This window comes from Balaenoptera ricei, chromosome 18, assembly GCF_028023285.1.
Source record: "Balaenoptera ricei isolate mBalRic1 chromosome 18, mBalRic1.hap2, whole genome shotgun sequence".
In the NCBI taxonomy this organism is placed as follows: domain Eukaryota; kingdom Metazoa; phylum Chordata; class Mammalia; order Artiodactyla; family Balaenopteridae; genus Balaenoptera; species Balaenoptera ricei.
In genome coordinates this window covers 70,490,112-70,507,401 of record NC_082656.1, presented here as the reverse complement: position 1 = coordinate 70,507,401, position 17,290 = coordinate 70,490,112, and the positions used below count along the sequence as shown (strand labels likewise).

General features: G+C 42.0%; 2 protein-coding genes and 1 pseudogene across 2 annotated transcripts in view; all 3 read right to left on the bottom strand.

Annotated features, from left to right (window-relative positions):
* Nucleotides 1–17,290, bottom strand: part of HS6ST3 (heparan sulfate 6-O-sulfotransferase 3) — a 648,331-nt gene that overhangs the window by 178,408 nt on the left and 452,633 nt on the right. The window lies entirely within an intron of this gene.
* Nucleotides 5,028–5,228, bottom strand: LOC132352634 (guanine nucleotide-binding protein G(I)/G(S)/G(O) subunit gamma-5-like). The gene has a single exon (XM_059903244.1). The coding sequence runs from the start codon at nucleotides 5,226–5,228 to the stop codon at nucleotides 5,028–5,030; it is 201 nt and encodes a 66-aa protein (XP_059759227.1).
* Nucleotides 15,228–16,191, bottom strand: LOC132352700 (probable palmitoyltransferase ZDHHC24; annotated as a pseudogene).

Below are 17,290 nucleotides of genomic sequence, written 5' to 3'. Positions count from 1 at the left end.
TTATTGGAGTATAATTGCTTTACAATGTTGTGTTAGTTTCTGGAGTATAATTGCTTTACAATGTTGTGTTAGTTTCTGCTGTATAACAAAGCGGATCAGCTATACATATACATATATCCCCATATCCCCTCCTTCTTGCATCTCCCTCCCACCCTCCCTATCCCACCCCTCTAGGTGGTCACACAGCACCAAGCTGATCTCCCTGTGCGATGCAGCTGCTTCCCACTAGCTACTAGCTACCTATTTTACATTTGGTAGTGTATATATGTCCATGCTACTCTCTCACTTCGTCCCAGCTTACCCTTCCCCCTCCCCGTGTCCTCAAGTCCATTCTCTATGTCTGCGTCTTTATTCCAAGCTAGGTGATGGTACACAGTTTTTTGTTTCCTATTATTCTTTAAGCTGTATATATATGTATATACGTGTGTGTGGGTGTATACATATATCCATATACATTATGCATGTATGTCTATGTATTACATTCTTTTTATATTTGATCTATTTCAACAGTCAAAAAAAATATTTCACCAATAATAACACATCATAAAAAAAGCCAACTCTTCTGTTTTTCAGGTACCTAACAAAATTTGACCTAAGATAAATACTTAGCAGAGGTGTGGTCTTTCTGATTTAAAAAAATGATAATTATGTGATCTCTACAAGCCCCGGGCTGTTTCCTGTCATGGAACAAAGAGCACTAAATAAATGTTTGTTGAACTGAACTAAATTAAAATGTGTATAACACAAGGGGCAAATGTGTGACATCAGCTATTTTGGATTGTCCATCTCAGCCTTGCTTTCTTTGTAACAGAGCTCCAATTTTCACTGTATACTTATCCCTTAACCACACAATCTATATGCTACTGGGGAAGGTGACCCCACTCTTAGCAACCAAGGCAGACTCTGATTGGCTTAAGTTATTTAGCATCTTCCAATTCTTAACAACAGTGTTTGGTTCAAAACAGTTAACAAAATATGAGCCAATGAGAGACAAGAAATGAGATACAAGAAAATATTTATGAGAGGTTTGGGGGGTGTGTGTGTGTGTGTGATCTGGGGGCGTGAGGAATCCTCCTAGGTCTTCTGAAAGATACTCAGAGAGGCACTCGCTGTGTTTATGAACAAGACTGGCAACCAATCCCTGCCCCTAGAAGCTGCTAGAGCCACTTATGTGGCATCTGAGGAGCTAGCCTTAAATTAAGCCCCAGGTAGGTCAGGGCCAGCCCTTCTGGTAATATGGTTGACTAGGTAACCTAGACCACTTGCTACAGAACACTTAGACATGCCAAATAAAATACAACAAACATCCTTTTAAGTGCATGGCTGAGCCCAAAAGAAAGTGAGGGAAATCTCTCAGCCAGGCCAGTTGATGAGAGTGGAGTCACCCTCCCCAGCAGTATGTAGGCTGCATAGGTGAGAAATGAAAATCCAAATGAAAAATAAAGTGGGAACTGAAGACCAGAGCAGGAAGGGTAGACTGGGCAAGGGGCAGAGATTGGTTGCCACTTTCTATAACCAAGAAACTTGCATTTTACAGCCCATGTGGGGACAGGAGATGGTGGCTTAGGTCTGCAAAAAGTCAGAGAGCTGCAACTAGGACCATATGTAAAGTTTAAGGCCTAACCCTCAGAAAAACGGTGGATTAAATATATATATGTCCTCACCCCCTGTAAAAAAAAATACACACACACACACACACAGACACACACACTCACACACACTTCCCAGCAGCACAGGGTGATATACTGGTGAATGAAAGTTTATACAGGGTTTGTAAAAGTTTCCCCCAAGAATATATCCTCACAAATGTGCTCTCACATAGATTTGGAGTATGCACCTTTCCTACACCATGATACAGGAACCTACAACCTGAAAATTTAACATACAATATTCTTGCCAGTAGTTCTCCTGAGATTCATGCCTCCCACCTCCACCCTAATGCTTAACCCGGGAGGCATGAGATTCCAACAAATAAACTCCTAAGAAACATAAGTTCACCACCCAAAATTACCAAATAAACCCCCCAAAATTCATCATGTAAAAGTCAACAGATATATAGAAACAGATGTCTGAAAATAGATTTCAGATAATAGGACTACAAGATATAGAATAAAAATTTAGTGTATTTTAAATTATTGAGGACATAAAAAGAGAAATTAAAAATATCTTAAAATTATGAGCACTATCACAAAGCCAGGGAGATTTGAAAAATTACCACCTGGAATTTCCAGGAGTAAAATAATTGAAATATAAAACCCAAAAGACAGATTAACAGCTAAATAAGAACAAGATGATGACAAAATCAGTGAACTAAAATATAGAGATAATAAAATTATTAAGAAAGCAGGACTAAAAAATGTATAAAATATGAAAGAGTCATGAAAGGTAGAATATGAAGGCCAACATTTATTCATTTCAAGTTCCAAAAGAGCTAAATATTTAAGATGTGGGCAAGGCAGACAATATAGAGACCCATGGGAAGAGAGAGAAATAAGATATTTAGTGATTTTTAAAAGATGCTTGATCAAACCTTGCCTGAAGCCCTTTCCATTCCTCAGCTTTTATATTGTTAGCCTATACATTTTTAAAATTATTTAATCCCATTTATGTTGAGCATTTTGTTCTTTGCAAGCTAAGTTTTCCTAGCTGATATTGGAAGTAAGAAAATAAAGATTAGACTAAGAAAGTTTTTTAAAAAAGTACCTGACCATTAAACATCTGGAAAAATAGACTCAGACAAATACAGCTAAAAGTTAACAGGAAACAACACTTCTCCCATATTGCAGCTGTTAAGTGTCATAACAATCACCTCTTCGGGTGACTACTGCTTTTTTACTAAGATGCTTTGGTTTCTAAAATCATTAACTATCAAAAACTTTGTTTGTTAGAAATTATATCAGTAAAAATGAAACATCCCACTCTTGCCTAGAGGATCTAAGCCACTCTGATACAGAGGCAGCCTCAATTTCCAACCCAAGTGCAGAGCTTCTAATAAGGGGTTTCTGGATACAATATTCCACATTTATCTTAACTTTGTAGTTTCCAAGGAAACAGGACCTTAGATTCACTTCACAGTCCAGAGTTGATGTTAAACCCTTTGCACACAGCCCTGCTTTTCTCTGAGCCTATCCAAACACTGCTTTATTTAAATTTAACCTAAACTCCATTATCCTTCAAGATCCTGGGCTTCCCTGATGGCGCAGTGGTTAAGAATCTGCCTGCCAATGCAGGGGACATGGGTTCGAGTCCTGGTCCGGAAAGATCCGACATGCCGCAGAGCAGCTGGGCCCCTGCGCCACAACTACTGAGCCTGTGCTCTAGAGCCCGCGAGCCACAACTACTGAAGCCCACGCGCCTGGAGCCCATGCTCTGCAGCGGAGAGGTCACCGCAGTGAGAAGCCTGCGCACCACAACGAAGAGTAGCCCCCGCTCACTGCAACTAGAGAAAGCCCGTGTGCAGCAACAAAGACCCAATGCAGCCCAAAATAAATAAATTTATTTTAAAAAATCCTATAATAACCTCTGTCTTTTCCTTTATTTGGTGAGATGCCCCACAGTTCCCCTGGCATGCAGTCTCCCTCATTGCAATGGTGCAATAGACCTTTGACTTACCACTGACTTTGCTGAATAAAAGGTCATTTCTGGTGATCTTAGGCTGATTAAGCTAGGACAGGAGACAGGGTGAAGCAAACCAAATAAACCAAAATATAAAATTATATTTTTAGCATTTGCCTAAAAACAGTCACATAGAGAGGAACAGAAAAGGTAAATGCTGGTTAGAATCATTTGTTTGGACTGAAACTAGAGAGGGTTTTCATTGATGAAAGCTTCTTGGAGAAGGCCAGCCTTGAAAAGAGAGAGCGAGAAAGAAGTTCCTTTATGTTCCATTAAGAACATGGAACTAGTGGCATAAGTGCTTAAAGAAAAAAAGCCCCTTTGCTTCTCTTTGCAGCTGCACATACCCTTCCAGACAGGGACACTTCCTTGTTCTATGCGGGCAGCCCACGGGGCTCCCAGAAAATTGAGTGCAGCCTAAAACAAGTGCCAAAGCACACTCTGGGATCCAGCTGCCTCCCAGGTCTAGGGCTGAGCTCCTGGGCTGTATTTTCATCAGTGAACTGGCCGTCATAAATGTCAAGCCCTGATCAGCATAATCCCCTTAGCTCTTCCAGCTTAGTTCGCGGCAAGGGAAGGTGGCATCAAGAAGATTTCCTATTTTGGAAAAAAAAAAAATTGCTGAATTTGGACTGGCATAATATTAGCAGTGTTAACGTTCTATATGGCTTTTATCTCCAGTAAGTTCGAGATTACTTAAGCATTTGTGGGAATTAGATTTCTTTGTAATCAAGACAAAGCACAACATTTTGGTACCTTCTCTGATTGCTATGAATGGCTGTTTTTCAGGTGGAGGAACTAAGGAGAACATATCTGGTGTAACGCTGCAGTAAAAATAAATTAAAAAGTGAAGCATCATGAAGATGTAGCTCTCTGGTAGCCTCTGTTTCAAGAAACCCCTGCTACCCCTCTTGCCTTCTTCAGGTCCTATGGCTTCAACCTTGAAAAATAAAGGTCATCCCCATCCCCACAATGTCTAGGTAGGTTTCTCAGAGTGCCTGGAACTCAGAGTATCTGTACAAGTAAACACAGAGGAAAACTACACAAAAACCAAGCACAACTGCATTTTTAATAGCTTGAAAACTGTTCTACCCCTAACTAGTTCAAATTTAGATTACTGTAGCCTCCTGGGCTCTCCCAGTTCATGTGTATGCTTTTCTTGGTTTTTTTTTTTTATACTAAGTATTTTATTGTACAGTGCTGCCAGTGTATATAAAACAATTACCCTTGTGAAACAGAAATTCATGAATATTCCGAGAGGTAGATGTTAAGGACTGACAAAAATACAAGTTTGTATAGTATGGCATGTGTTATAGAGACAGGCTTTTGTACTGACTTCAAATTCAGCTTTCCTTTGAATATTCACCGGTTTATGAAAAGTGGTTTAGAAAACCTTGCAAAGATTCATTTTACTACAAAAAGGAACAGACTTTCTGGGGTCTGAAGGGATTTGAAGATACTCCAGGCAGCAGTGGGTCATGTTGAGCATTCCGCAGACAGAATTGTTTCAAATCTGCAGCTGCCTGGGAAACCTTCACAGGGTTGAGCCCGGCCTCCAGCCGGATCTGTTGAACCACTCTCTTCATAGCAGCGACGCTGGAAGAACCAGACATGGCGCACGCGAGAGCTGGGCAGATCGGCACGCCCACGTGTATGCTTTCCTAAGCAATTTTTAATGCCAAATATGTTGATTTTCTTGACTAAAAGCATACTGAAGAAAAAGCATTGTAAAGTGTGTGTGTGCGTGCGTGTGTGTGCATGCGTGTGCGTGTGTGTTGGGGGAGAAGGGTGTTGATTCTAAACTGAACACTGAGAGATTGTTTGAGGACACAACTTTATTTTATAGCAATAGTTTTTGGCACTTTAAATAACTCAGATAGGTCATGCATGGATACCCTCTATCCTCAATGGAAAGCAGCATCACCAAATTCCATCAGCTTTGCAGAAGGTGCAAAGCTCACCTCACCTGCCAATCTCTCCAGGTGTCAGCCTTGCATGAAAACATGACAGCCAGCATCTCAGAAAGGAAAGAGATCTGCCAATTCACCTACCTTGTATATTTCACAGACAGGAAATTTGAAAAGGTTTCAAGTCCCCAAAGTTTGGTTGTTTATAGTGATCCTGCCCCTGATATGTTGCCGGGCCCTGCCACCTGTCAGTTTTGTCCAACCTACCCAAAAAAGGAAGCTGGAAGGGTGCATGTGCCATTACTGTAGAATATGGGATATTAAAATAAAAAATATTCCAGCTCTTTGATTTCCTTTGATTTTGTGGGTAATACAATAACCAGAATGAGATAGCTGAAACCAATAAAATCTGATTTATAGCATTAAAGGCAATCTTTATAGCACTTATTTATGGTACATTACATCTAAAATCCAATTTCACAGGCTGCTGTTTGAAACTTTCTGTTCAATCATAAATACACTACATACACTGTACCTCAGTGCCATAGAGTTAGATTATATAAATGTCTGTACCCCCAGAAGGTATTAAAATTCGGTTACTATGGTGGTGAGTGAGCTTGACAGTAATTTTCCTAACCAACTCTTCAACCAAAAAGATCCAGTCAGCACTTGATAAATACTGAAACTGCTAGCACTCCTGTCATTAAACCAAAAAAAAAAAAAAAAAAAAAAAATCTCTGCTCAGATAACTCTATATTCTGGAATGAAATTAATTGAAGTCGTATAGAAATGCGATAATTGGTGATGCTGAAGGATACTTTCGTTAATGTTGCAGGGTATATTTTCAAGCCAACGAGCAAAAGTACTTTCTTGCACAACATCATCGGTATTAAGAAAAGACAGGGCTTCCCTGGTGGCGCAGTGGTTGAGAATGTGCCTGCCAATGCAGGGGACACGGGTTCGAGCCCTGGTCTGGGAAGATCCCACATGCCGCGGAGCGACTAGGCCCGTGAGCCACAACTACTGAGCCTGCGCGTCTGGAGCCTGTGCTCCGCAAAGGGAGAGGCCCGCGCACCACGATGAAGAGTGGCCCCCGCTTGCCGCAACTAGAGAAAGCCCTCGCACAGAAACGAAGACCCAACACAGCCAAAAGTAAATAAATAAATAAATAAAATAAATAAATAAATAAATAAATAAAGGAATTCCTTTAAAAAAAAAAAAAAAGAAAAGACACCTGGCTAGGTCTATACATGCTACTTTGGAAATATAACCTGAAGTGTCTACATGCATACACTTGAATGTAGAAGACTATATTCTGTTCAGTTACTATAATCATTGTCAAAGAGAAGGCAAAGAATACATGCTGACTTTCAGAGAACTGTCATTTGAATCTTAAGCAACTTCCCATTGATTTAAAAAGGGTTTTATCTTAAAAAAAATTCAGCTCTCCATACACTTTGCTTGCCATGCATTAGATAAACGTAAAGAGAGGCTGGGATCCTCGCCTGATCTGATGAGCAAGCAAACTCCTGCTCTGTGAGCGATCACATCCCTCAGCACTGAAGTTTTGTTTCCTAAATACATTTCAGCCTCATTGTCATCCAGAAATGTGTACCATGCACCCATCACCTGGCTTATGTGCTACGCTGATAAGTCATTCGAGAATAAAATTCAGGACTCAAATATATCAATAAATGACAAAAAGTGGCAGAAATAGTGAATAGATTCAATACCCAAATAACTGCCAAGCATTGTCCTATGCCAGGAGTGCATTGGGATACTGTGGGGCTTGAAGCTAATACAATTTGAAGTCCTCCTTAAAAAAAAAAGTATACCAACTTCAAAACTTAATATTATTTATAAGGGACTTGTACAAGTGAAAGCCAGACACTTAAGCCCCATTAGCGACAAAGTAAAAGTATTTCTGGATATTGTTTTTCCCATATCATATCAGATCCTCACATAAGCCCAGCAAGGACAGCATTATTCTTCAGATGAGGACCTGAGGCTCAGATGCGTTGCCCCAGAGGACTCTGTTAGGGATCCGTTCATTGGGATGCAAGCTCAAGTTTGTCTCTCTTGAAACCCATGCATACTGTTGCGTTTCAGCTTTTTTTTTTTTTTTTTTAACATCTTTATTGGAGTATAATTGCTTTACAATGGTGTGTTAGTTTCTGCTTTATAACAAAGTGAATCAATTATACATATACATATGTTCCCATATCTCTTCCCTCTTGCATATACCCTGAGAAAACCATAAGTCAAAAAGAGTCATGTACCAAAACGTTCATTGCAGCTCTATTTACAATAGCCAGGACATGGAAGCAACCTAAGTGTCCATCATCGGACGAATGGATAAAGAAGATGTGGCACATATAAACAATGGAATATTACTCAGCCATAAAAAGAAACGAAATGGAGTTATTTGTAGTGAGGTGGATGGAGTTAGAGTCTGTCATACAGAGTGAAGTAAGTCAGAAAGAGAAAAACAAATACAGTATGCTAACACATATATATGGAATCTAAGGAAAAAAAAAAAAAAGGTCATGAAGAACCTAGTGGCAAGACGGGAATAAAGACACAGACCTACTAGAGAATGGACTTGAGGATATGGGGAGGGGGAAGGGTAAGCTGTGACAAAGAGAGAGAGTGGCATGGACATATATTCACTGCGTTTCAGTTTAAGTTAATTGAGGTTTGGGTTGTTATCACCTGTAGTTCCCCGAGATGGGGTGGTGTTCTTCGTTGTTTTGGCCCCCAGAGAATTCTCTACAGCAAGGGAAGGCTTAAGCGTGAATCAGAGTCCCCTGGATGTCTTGTGAAGTCACAGATTGTGAGCCCCACCTCCAGGGTTTCTCAGTCAGTAGGTCTGGGTGGGGTCTGAGAATTTCCCAGGTGATGCTGATACAGCTCGGCCAGCACCAGGCATTTAGCCGCTGACCTTGAGAAACTGAGCTAATTCCAGCATTCTGCCCATCTATCGTCTTCCTCCAGTGAAACCACAGTTACTGTAGTTCAAGGGTACTTAACCAGCTCAGCTATAATGGAGCTAAACCCCACCCCTTGGTGAAAGATTTCAGCTGGACTACAGTAGCTGGAATCCAAAATATGCTGAGAAGGAAAAATGTTAGTGAAGAATTATGTTGGAAGAAAAGATAGTATTAAAATGCAATTTAACAATGAGAAACTCAGTATATCTAAATTAGCCTCACTATAGCACAATCTAAAACTGTTACATAATGGTAGTTAATGAAAACTCATATAAATATCCTAATTTTTCTGTAAACTAATAGAAAAATAGAATCAATGAATATGGTGAGAAGCCAAGGAAAGAGAATCACCAGGTGAAGGGGGGGGAAAAACTAAGGGACTAAGGGCATGAAATGTCATTTGAAATTGAGTTAGTAGGGTTTAATCAAGGTATTTAAATGCATTCTACAAGAGATTACAACTTACATTCTGTATTTAAGTGATATTCAATATAATGATGATGGACTTTTATTACAGGAAAGCTATTCAGTGATGCTTATGAAACGACTGTAGACAAATTATCTCTATGACATACTACAAAAGTCACATCCATAAATTAGTTTAAGATGTCAGCACTAAGTATACTGAGGTTTGAAAGACTTTAGTTCACTCTGAACTCTTAATGACTCTTGAATATGTTTACGGAGAGAAGAGATGATCCTTTTGCTATTAGTATCTCGTGGATTATTCTGCAGTAAACATCCTGTGTATTTGCTCTTTGGTTGGAAGCCTAGGGGGCTCTTTGTTTATACAACAAAGAATTATTGACACCTACTAGGTACCAAGGATACACAAATTAATAAGATACTTATTCAAAGAATTAGCCAACTACATTATCCTCTTTCTATTCTACTTGAAGAAAGGAAACAGAATTAATACAACTACCTAGTAATTCATCTCAGAGAAAGAAAAATAATTTGAGCTTTGGGTTTATGGACTTTTTCTTCTGATAGGTGTGCAATCTATAGGAATGGGTGGTCAGAGATTCCATAGTTTTCTCCCATAGTGATCTTTGTATTGGATAAAAGACTAGTTTTTAAGAAATAATGTGAATGTGGGCCCCTTGTTATAATATTTTCTGCTTCCAGGAGCAGAGGTTCTTGGGCAGGGTTTGTGTGCAGTGGAGTTTACACAGGAATTGTTCAAGGAGTGGGAATTGGTGGCGATTCTGATAATGAGAAGAAATTAAGAGTTTTTCCAAATAGGATCACAGATTTTCAGAAAAGGAACCAGTGATTTTCTGAGGAGCTGGTAATAAAATTTGCCTTTGATCTAAAATGATATAAAAGAAAGTTCTGCATTTTCCTAGAAAATGTACCATCAGTGGCAATAAATCTTAGCTCTAACCTCCTGTCAATTATCTACCTTATGGATCAGTGCACAAAAAAACAATGAATTCCCAACAATTCTCATGGGATACAGATACCTTCACATAAGAGAGATTTCATAAGAAAATAAATATATGCTCTATAATATCAACATTTAATACCACTCTTGCTTTCTAAAAATGACTTCTATAAATTTATTTTTCACTCCACATTTCATAGGTAGATGGTTGAAAAAAATACTCTTTAGCAAAAAAAAAAAAAACCCAAAACAAAAAAGCCAGTTTTTCTTCCTAGTGTCAACTGTATTTCCATTAATTTACAATATCTGAAAATAATTATTTTAATTCTCTTTAACGTTGTTAGCAGAAAATTTTTGTGTAGTATAATTAGGGAAATAAAAAATTCCTATTAGAAGCAGATCACTTAAATGATGCAACTGCCTTACCAAGTAAATTTCAGGTCACATATATCAAATGGTGCCACGGCCAACATGAAACCAGCTTTTGGTACATTCCATCTGAGGAGATGCTGCCTATTTGCAGAATGCCTAGGATAACATGTCCAAATGCACTTCACAGGTGTCACAAGGTCTTAAAACTTCCATGCTTCACCGAAATCTTCTAACCGATTCCTCTAATGGTTGTGTTTATTCTGCTTCATTTACTTTCAAGTTCACATCAAGTCTCAGAACTCTGAACTAGGAGAGACCATGGAGATGATTTAGTCTCTTCCCTTCCAAATCATCTTCAGGTGTGATTAACTGAGACCCAAAACATCTAGTGAGATGTCCAGTGTCCACGTCCGGGTGATGAAAGGGCCAAGACTGATCGAAACTCTGGTCACATGACTCACTGGCCATCGACGTTGCTCTCACTGTGCCATTTGATCAATGATCTTCACAGAGCCCTGACACCTTATTTGGAATTACATGTTCTCAACAGCAATCTGAGTGCAATGCATTTGAAAAGCCAGTAAAAAGAGAAGCAGGAATTTGTACATGGAATTCTTAAAGTAGCTACCCTTTGTCTAACCCACAGAACTATTGCTAGGATCAATTAATATAATGTAGGTAAAGTGATAAAGTGACAGGCTTTGTACACCAGAAAGCATGATACGGATAAAAGGAATTTTCAAGATCATAAAACCTAAGATGTTATCCTGTGAAAGTTTTGTAAAGAAAAACCTAGATGTCTTGCCCAAGATGTATGGAATACCACAAAATATCTATGCCAACTTGTACCCACAAATAAAATAACTGGATACATTTTAAAGATATATTATAAACAAATGTTAAGAATAATATTATTACAAAAATGTATCTGAGACGGAAACAAATCTGAAATTCAGCAAAAATTTAACCAGTGTTTGTAGAAATTTGGTTGCTTTCTAAAACTGTAACAAAATGTCAATTCTCAGAGGAAGAAGTCAAAAATAAAACCATAATCTCACATTTTCATAATTAAAAGGAAATGCATTTTCAACTGCCTATAACATGATAACATCATTTCCTGTCAGCAATTTTTATACATATGCAGTTCTGACCTTCAATAGTCTTAAAGCTATTTATAGTGCTAATAAGAAATTGGATTCTCACAAATTAACAGAACTTTTTCCCCGTGAAAGACCAAATTGAACAAAGATTTACAACATGGGAAGTTTCTATTATTCATGCTTCTTTTTCTGTCTGGAAAGCCTGTAACCCACTATCATCACCAATACCCACCCCCGACCTCACCCCCAGACCTGAGTCAGCCTTGCGAATACTCGCTAGCCTCTTAAGACACCTAACTTCCTCTCCTCCATCGAGCCTTCCTTGTCACCTCTCTGTCTTTGCCTAGTTCTCCAAACACATAACTCTATGTTCCTGCTGTCCCCTGCTAATAATCTTTGTACTTACTTACTAGTCGATCACAGTTCCCCAGACTTTGAACTCCATAGATGTAGGAGTACCTTACGGATTTGTGTACTCACAGCACAGCACAGTGTCTGGCACTTGTGATGATCAAGATAAGCTTGCTCACTTTGATAAAGCTAATCTTCCTCATCAAACATCTTTTTATTGACTATTTCCCACAGTGAAATTAAAAAGAGGAACTTTTAGAGACAAGCTTTCTTTTGATTAATTTGCTCAACTCAGTACATGACCATAAAAAAGCAGTCAAGTATTGAATATTTAGTATTTACTGCTGAGTTTACAATAACAGTGTTCTAATAGAAAATGGCATCATGCAGGCAGATTAAAAAAAATCCAGAAAGCACGCACAAAAAAAGTTAAGTGTATTCTCAAAATAAATAGTATACGGTGATTGAACAGAAACAAACTTTCCGATTTTTAGCTTTCTATATTTCCACTGGTTTCTGAACACAGGAGAGATTCTGTACTACCACCTCAAAGTAATATGATCAAAGTTTATTTATTCATTGAATACTGAGCCAGGCCACATCCTAGGTACCAGCTCAAAGTGGACAAAACAAAGTCCCTGCTTTCAAAAGACAGCACAACTTAGTAGTGGTGAGGGACGCAGACCACCTGGGTTTGAGTTCAAGCTCCATCACATACGAGCTGTGACATCTTATGTAAGTTACTTAACCTCTCTGGGCTGCAATTTCCTAGTCTATAAAAATGGGAACAATATTACCTACGTCATGGGTTGTTATGAGTATTCAATGAGTTAATATTTGTAAAGTTCTTTAAGGAGTGCCTGGAATGTATGATATAAGTAAATGTTTGACAACATTTCAAGGTGCTTAAATTCTACCAAAAAGAGACAGACACAAAACACATACATATGTAATTGGTCACGTGGTGATTACTGCTGTGAAGACAGTAAGAGGGGCAAGGGAACAGAGGATGGAGGTCCTTGCTAGCTCATGCAAGGTGGTCTCCCCCAGAAGGCCTCTCTGATAATGTGACTTTTGAGCAGAAACCTTAATAAGTGAGGAAGGAGCTCTGGTAATCTTGGAGGAGTGTCACAGGCAGAGGAGCCAACTGAACTAGCTCTGAGGAGGAAGACAGCTTGGAGCATTGACAGAACCACAGGAGACTAAGGAGAGGTGCTGAAGCAAAGCCAGTGAGGAGGAGAATGGCCAGGGGCCAGGTCAAGCAGGAACAGAGAGAGGAACCCCATAGGGCCTTGCAGCTCACAGGAAAGGGCACACATTTTAACGAGAAACCACTGGAGGATTTAGAATGGAAGGGTAATGCTACTGGATTTTTTTTTTATGAGAAGAAGTATATAACTTTATTGAAAACATTAAATGGAGAGATACACCATGTTCACGAACTGGAAAATTCAATTTCATGTTGATGTTGATTTTCCCCGAACTGATCTATAGATTCAGTTGGGTTCCATTCACTATGGTGATTTTTCCAAGTTGGTGGAACTTGACAAGCTGATTCTAAAATTTATATGGAAGAGCAAGGGCCAAGTATAGATCTTAGGAGATCATACACAGGGGTAGATAAAATGATCGGAGGGACAAGAGAGAAAAAGAAATAGTGGTATATTCAATGGATCACTATACAGCAAGGAAAAGGAATGCTCTACAGCCACACACATTAATTTGGATAAATCTTAGAAACATAATATTGAAGGAAAAAGCAAATCACAGAAGAATAAACATGGTATGGCTCCATTTATATAAAGTTGAAAAACATGCAAAACCAGTACAAACATATGTAATAAAATCACAAAGCAAAGCAAGGGGATGTTTAAGACAGCACAGTGTTTCCTCTACCAGGGAGGGGCACAGCAGGGACTTCAAAGGAAACAGTATCCATTTCTTAAATTGGGGGGGGGGGGAGGGTGTTGTTTCTCTTCATTTTATAAATATTTCCTTGTATCTTTTCACTATTAAAAAACAACAACAACAAGAAAAGATATTCTGGAGGGTGAAGGGTAAAGCAGTGGAGGAAACAGGAAGGTGGCCAATGCTCATGGATGGCACAAAGTGACAGGTGCACCAAGTTCCTAACAGAGTTAAAAAATAATAACAGAGCACGATATTTAGACAAACAAAGGAGTCCTAGCAGCTCAAACCTTTGTGGGCATGCGCAGAGCCTGCCGGAAGGGTGGGCTTCTCTGAGGGCTCTTGGAAGGCAAGCCTGCCCCGTCACTGGAGGACTACCGCCCTCCCCCAGCAGCACATGTAGATTTTCACTTAACCCCATTTTTGGTCCAGTCCCTCACCCTCACCGCAGCGGGGTAGCTGCTTGCCTGCAAGGGGTCAGGTGGGTCCTGCGGGAGAGGGGCAACCTAGCTGCTTCTCATAGAGACCTCAAATTGAATCAGTCCCTACTGTCTGCCCCAAACCTTGCCTTCCACCGTGCTGGTGGAATTCCTGAACCTCTCCAGGGCTCCTGGGGGCAATCGGGCTGCCTCTCGGCCCCTCCAAGAGGGGAATGCTTAATTTCAACTTTTGATTCTCTAAGAGAGTAAATGAGCCTCTACCCACTTTCCATCTTTCAGAATGTTGTCAGATTCTTTGGTCTACTGCTGTCTCCCTATTTTCTTTGTCTTTGTAAGTTTACATCACTTTTAATTTCTTTACTATCATTTTAGATTTTAAGAGGAAACAAACTCACATGTTTAAGCCTGCCACATTTAACTGGAAGTGTCTATTTATTATATTTAAATAAAAGTGTTTAACAAGCAGCTCCTGAGGAGTCCGGAGAGGAGAAGCTTAGCAGCCTCAGCACCAGCCAGCACAGATGCTTGAACATCCCCACCTGATTTCTCTGCCTTGAGTTTTTCGGCTGTTCAGGGGTGAAGGAGAAAGCACAAAGATCCGGGTTCAAATCCGGACTCCTCCATTTACTACCCCGTGATCTTATCACATCAACTCTCAGAGCTTTATCACCCGCCTAATTGCTGCCCAGTGCACTGGGTTAGCTGGAGAGAAGTTCACTGAAATTGTTGCTGTGAAATGTTCCTAACTTATTATAAAGCACTGAACCTGGGAAAGAATTCTGGACTCTCATACCCTGGTTCACTACATTCTGCCTTAAGCTGCTGGCCGGCCCCCACCGCCCCCCCCACCCTGCCGCCCCAAGGCCGCAGGAGGCAGAGCCCTGGCTCCTCACACCCTCAGGCATTCTGTGGTTCCCAGGCCTGCCAATCAGAGGAACCAAAAACAGCAGCCCGGGCAACAGTGAAGGTCCAGAAACCCACAAAGACGGAGGGAGTCCGAGAACCAAGTGGGCACTTTATTAACCTGGCAAAGGGGCAGCTGGGAAGGCGAGCAGCCCCCTTCCAGACCCTTCGCTGTGCTCAGGGGCCACTGATAGAGGCAGAGCCGCAGGGCCCAAGCCCTGGACACTAGGAGCCCAAGCTGGGCAAGGGCAAGACTACGGGTGGGGCTGGAGTTGCCGAAAGCAGGCATCAAGTACCAGCCTGCCGCCCCTTCTGAGGCTGGGGGTGGGTCTGAAATGAGTCCCCTCTCCCGTTCCCCACTCCTTGTACAGCTCAGGCTCTTCCTGGAGTCGGGAAGCCATGAGTCCCACATCAGCTGTGGTCTGGAAGCTGATGTCGTCCCCCCTGGCCACGGGGAGGCCGGGAAGGGCCAGAGCCAGACAAGGACCCAGCGGGGCCCCAGGGCTGCCTGCAGGTTGCGGGAGGGGCCCAGGTCGTCAGAGTGCCGGCCCCGAGCCCACTCCCACGTGGTCTGGCCCCTCAGCAGCAACATCCCACGGAAGAGCGGTCCAGCCGCGCACAGCGGTGCACACGCCACACACGTGTCGGTCACCAAGGCCAGCGCGAACTGCGCCGGAGACCCTGCCTGTGAGCGGCCCGCGCCGGGGCAGCGGGAGGAGGGCGGCGGTGTGCAGGGGTGTGTGGGCTCGCAGCAGGGCTGGCGGGTCAGGGCCCGGCCGCACACAGACGTGCAGCAGGACGCCTGCGGCGTGGAGCAGCAGACACACACGCAGGGCCGGTAGCTGCGCAAGCCCACGCGGCGGCCCAGCGGGCGGCCGTGGTGGTCCCGGCGCAGGATGCAGCGGCGCCAGGCGGAGCAATGCCCGCTGCGCGGTGGCCTCCGGCTTTGGCACTGGTAGCAGTAAGCCCAGCCCTGGCCCAGACCACGGCCGGCCAGCATCACACCCGGGATGCTGGGGTCCGAGCGCAGGAAGAGCCCCCCACGTTGCCCAGTAGGTTGAGCAGCTGGAAGGGTGCCGGCGCAAGCTGCAAGGTCCGGGCCAAGGTCCCAGCGGGGGCGGCCCGGGACCCAGCACCAGCACGTAGGCCAGTTCCTGGCCCAAGAGGCAGCCGCGCGGGCGCCGCCTCCGCGCTCCCCACCGCCCAGGGCTGCCCCATGGCCTGGACCCACTAGCGGTCGGATCCCGGGTACCCCGCCGCTTCCCGCTGCTGGATTTTTGTGGTAAAAGGATCACCACGGCTGCTGTGTAGAGAAGAAACTCTAAGGCGAGGAGTCCAGAGTAAACACAGGAGCATCCGTGAGGAAACAGCAGGCTAGGTGAGTGATGACGTATCTTCGATGAAGATGGAGGGGAACATAAGATGTGGCCAGGTTCGGGTTATTTTCTAGGTTAGTCCCCAGCATTTCCTGACTGAGGGATGTTGGGTGAGAGACGAGTCCAGGATGACGCCAAGATTTTGGGTCCAAGCTTCTGCTGGGATGAAGCTGCCACCAACTGAGATGCGGAAACTAAGGGGAAGCGTTATCCCTCATAGGTCAGATCATTTTCCTGCTCGGAAATCCTCAGCGGCCCCTGCTTACTTTGTAAAGTCAGTCCCCTGGGCCTTCCATTCAAGGTCCTGTTGACACCACATGCATTTCGTCCATGCTGTTTCTGCTCCAGCCAAGCTCGACCCATTGTCTGGTCCCCAAACCTTCACCATTGGATGACTTTTTCATGATACTCCCTTTCCTGGAAGTACTTCCTTTTCTTGTATGCCTAAGAAAAGGTCACTTAATCCTTCCACGATTAACTTGGATTTCCAATTCTCTGATGAAGGCTTCTCTGGTATTTCTTGGCAGGTGGCTTTGGGCTTTGTACTTTTGTCACACATATTCCATTTCACCTTAAGTTATTTTATATAGTTGTTTGTTTCATCAAATAGGCCGAAACCTCTTTGAAGGTAGAGATCATATCTTATTTATGTCAGTGGGTCTACAGTTCCTAACACACTACTTGCATTAAATAAAAATATTTCTGTCCAAATGAAATTAACATGTGTATCACTTCAAATCTTTTGATATGAAAACAATCAAGCGCTCTCTTTACAATATGTTAAACTTATAATTTTATTTTTCATTTCGTCAAATAAATGTCTATGTAAAAATTTTTCTTCATTTATAAAATGTTGATAGGTAAATTAGAACAGAAAAGAAAAGAAAGTTATAATGAAAGGGAGAATTGATGCGTCTCCGGTTTTTTGCTTTTGTTTTTAA